Source organism: Zalophus californianus, chromosome 10, assembly GCF_009762305.2.
Source record: "Zalophus californianus isolate mZalCal1 chromosome 10, mZalCal1.pri.v2, whole genome shotgun sequence".
Lineage (NCBI taxonomy): Eukaryota > Metazoa > Chordata > Mammalia > Carnivora > Otariidae > Zalophus > Zalophus californianus.
In genome coordinates this window covers 89645959-89649365 of record NC_045604.1, presented here as the reverse complement: position 1 = coordinate 89649365, position 3407 = coordinate 89645959, and the positions used below count along the sequence as shown (strand labels likewise).

The 3407-nt window shown below is 59.4% G+C and overlaps 1 protein-coding gene across 1 annotated transcript; it reads left to right on the top strand.

Moving 5' to 3' along the window:
* The first annotated feature begins 574 nt into the window (after positions 1-574).
* Positions 575-3159, top strand: CHP2 (calcineurin like EF-hand protein 2). Its single transcript, XM_027612094.2, has 7 exons — positions 575-782; positions 1171-1243; positions 1364-1444; positions 1530-1660; positions 1843-1904; positions 2616-2738; positions 2930-3159. The coding sequence occupies exons 1-7, from the start codon at positions 716-718 to the stop codon at positions 2981-2983; spliced, it is 591 nt and encodes a 196-aa protein (XP_027467895.1). The 5' UTR covers positions 575-715; the 3' UTR covers positions 2984-3159.
* The last annotated feature ends 248 nt before the right edge of the window (positions 3160-3407 follow it).

Genomic DNA, 3407 nt, shown 5'->3' with positions numbered 1-3407 from the left:
CTGACTCAATTAAACCCCAACAATTACACTGTGTGGAGGAAACAAAAGAGATGAAGCCAAATCATACCGACTTGTCCAGGGTTAATCGCATAGCTGGGATTCCAATCCATGTCTTTCCAAATCCAGTGATCCCTCCACTCAACCCAGCCTCCCCTCTACCGCTCACGACCCTCCCCCCTCCCCCCTTCTTGGGGGTGTCCTTCAACGCCTCTCCTTCCGCACCCTCCTGCCTGGGGAAGGGGCCCCAGGCTGGGCCATTCCGGGATTGGGACAAAGGGGTCCAGCTCCCCTGCCTACCACCCGGCCCCCTTCCCAGAAGGATATGGATTCCGTCTCTGGACGATAAGGTCAGGGCCCCAGCCTTACCCACCGGGAGCCGGGAGCGGGGACCTCGCCGGGGAGCGGAGGGGGGGGACGTGGGTCGGTTGTCCCGCGGCGTGAGAACGCAGGGCGGGCGGGCGTAGGGCAGGCGGGGCGCAGGCGACCTCACCATCTCGGGATGAAACGCCCCGTTGTTCGCGCCGCCCCTCTGACCCCGCCACCCTGGGCATTGTTCTCTGTTCGCCCGGGTCGCGGGTGGGAGGCGAGGCACGCAGGGGTTCCCGAGTCTGGCTCGGCACCAGGCCTGCGGCCTTCGGCCCTGGGGCCACTGGGGCGGCCGCGCCCCGGAGCGGGAGGAGAGCACGCGGGGCCGGGCGGCTCAACCGGTGCAGCCATGGGCTCCCGCGGCTCCCACGCCGCGCGCATTCCCGACGGGGACAGCATCCGGCGGGAGACGGGCTGTGAGCGGGGCGCGGGGCTGGGACCCGGGCACGCGGGGGTTCCGGAGCGGGGCTGGCTCCAGGGAGCGCCCCGCGTGCGGGGCGCGGGAACCCGGGGCTCCCGGCGTCCAGGTCCGGTGGAGCCGGGCAGCCAGGTGTCCTCGAGCCCGGCAGGGGGGTGGGTGAGAGGGGGGAGGGGGGAGAGGGCTGGCCCGGTGCCTCGGTCCACCCCGCGGGAGTGCGTCGTCACGCCCCCTGCAGTCTCGCCGCGTGGGCCTCAGGTCCCTGGCGGGCGTCCCCTCCAGCGGGCTCCTGTCCCCCGCCCGCGGCCCGGGGTCGCCCGGGGAGGGTCCTGCCGCGCGTCCCCCGCGCCCGCGGCCGTGTCACCCTTCCGCCTTCCGTCCCGCAGTCTCGCAGGCCAGTCTGCTCCGCCTCTACCACCGGTTTCGGGCACTGGACAGGAACAAGAAGGGCTACCTGAGGTGAGGGGGCGCTGGCTTCAGGACCTGCCACCTGTCTCTCTGGGCCCATTCCCCTCTTTAACTAACCATCCGTCTCCCGTCTTTGCCCTACCTACCCCCTTTTGAACTTTGACCTGGCAGCCGCATGGATCTGCAGCAGATTGGGGCGCTGGCCGTGAACCCCCTGGGAGAGCGCATTATAGACAGCTTCTTCCCTGACGGGTGAGGCCCCCCGGGGGTTGGGGCTTGGGGGAGAGTTAGGCACAGAGGCGGAGGGTGACCACTGCCTTTGCTCCCTTGCTCCCAGGAACCTGCGAGTGGATTTCCCAGGCTTTGTCAGAATCCTGGCTCATTTTCGACCTGTGGATGATGAGGACCCAGGCATGCGAGACCCCAGGGAACCTGAACCCCTCAACAGCAGAATGAATAAACTTCGCTGTGAGTTTGTGAGGACCCCCTCCCCAAGTGAGACCCTAGATATACCACACCAGGGAGAGGCTCCAGGCACCTCCCTCTCTTCGGGAGCGTCTAGATGACCTCCCCCACACCTCCAGGGTGATCTTCTGCTGGAAGAGAACCAGAGAAATCCCACCTTCCCTTCCCCCGCCATTCTCTTCCAGTCGCATTTCAGCTCTATGACCTGGATCGAGATGGAAAGATCTCCAGGCATGAGATGCTACAGGTTAGAAGAATGCAAGGGCAAGAGGTGTGATGTGTGAAGTGTGGTGGTTGAAGGGAAAGGCTGTGGGCGGATGGGCCGGATGACTGGCCAATGAGGGTGCAGAGCACTGGGGTATTAAGCGGACCCCCGCCTGTGTGGGGTTTAGTTGGGAAATGGAATGGGGAGGAGTTGCGTGTGAGGTTGGAAATAGATCTTAACTTCTTAACTGGGGGTGATTTTGCCTCCTGAATGCCACTGGCGATATCTAGAGACATTTTTGGTTTTCGCAGCTGGGGGACGGGGCAGTACTACCAGCATCTGGTGGGTAGAAGTCGAAAATGCTGCTAAACATCTTTCAATACACGGGATAGCCCCCTTTCCTCCCCCAAAGAGTTACCTGGCCCCAAATTTCAAGAGTGCTGAGATTCAGAAACTCTGCAATAGATATGATGAAGTGGGGGGGGGGTGGAGGATGGAGGGAGGTTGGGTTATAAGATTTGGGGTTGGGTAATGAGTTTGGACATATTGTTAAGGTGAGTGTGAAGAGAGACAGATGGGGGTTCGAATGGAGAAGTAGTGGGGGAAATTATTGGGGGAATATGGTGGGGAGTGAAAAAAATGGATAAGGGAGAGATTACAAAATGGGTAATACCATTTGGGATGATGTGGGCAAGGTTTGGGGGATGGGGCTAGGGCCTCCTCTTTATGGCTGTCCCCCTACACGCCTCCCAGGTCCTCCGGCTGATGGTTGGGGTGCAGGTGACAGAAGAGCAGTTGGAGAGCATCGCGGACCGCACGGTGCAGGAGGCAGATGAAGATGGGGATGGGGCCGTGTCCTTCCTGGAATTCACCAAGGTCAGAATGCCCTTAGGCCTGGGGAGTTGACATCAGGAGTCCCTAGGACAGATGGACATGAGAAAGGAAGTTGGAAGGAGGTGGGCAGAAGGATCCGGGTCGCCAAGGAAAGGTGGGGCTCTGGGGATGGGAGAGGTGGTTGGAAGCCTAGAGGATTGAACTCTTGACTACCTCCCATCTCCCCCCACCAGTCCCTAGAGAAGATGGACATCGAGCAGAAAATGAGCATCCGGATCCTGAAGTGACCCCCTTTGGCGCCTTTGACTAGCTTACACAGACCAGTTCAGCCTGGGATTTATCTTCAGCCACCCAAGGGGCAGGGCCCCCATAAACTGTATTTTTGTGTCTATGCTAAATTCTATTTAGGACCAAGGAGAGAAAGCCAGAAGGGCATGTACTAAATAAAGTCTAGCTCATTTGATCTCAGATTTGTCAATCAGCCAGCAATCTTCTGGTTGTGAGCGACTGAAAACCCAACTTATAGCGCCTTGGGTAAAGAAGGGATTTAATGGGCTCATGAATTAAAAAGTTTGAAAGTGTCTTTAGAATGCCGGAAAAGTCTGGAAGTGTCCTCAGGCACCGTTAGATTCAAAGTGCTCACATAATGCTATCAGGACTCAGTGATTCATTTCTCAATCGGCTTTCTTTTGTGTCGGCTTTATTCTCAGG

Coding starts and splice junctions, on each gene's coding strand:
- CHP2 (XM_027612094.2), top strand. CDS start 716: ATGGGCTCCCGCGGCTCCCACGCCGCGCGCATTCCCGACGGGGACAGC. Junction 783..1,170: donor CATCCGGCGGGAGACGGGCT/GTGAGCGGGGCG, acceptor TCCGTCCCGCAG/TCTCGCAGGCCAGTCTGCTC. Junction 1,905..2,615: donor CCAGGCATGAGATGCTACAG/GTTAGAAGAATG, acceptor CACGCCTCCCAG/GTCCTCCGGCTGATGGTTGG.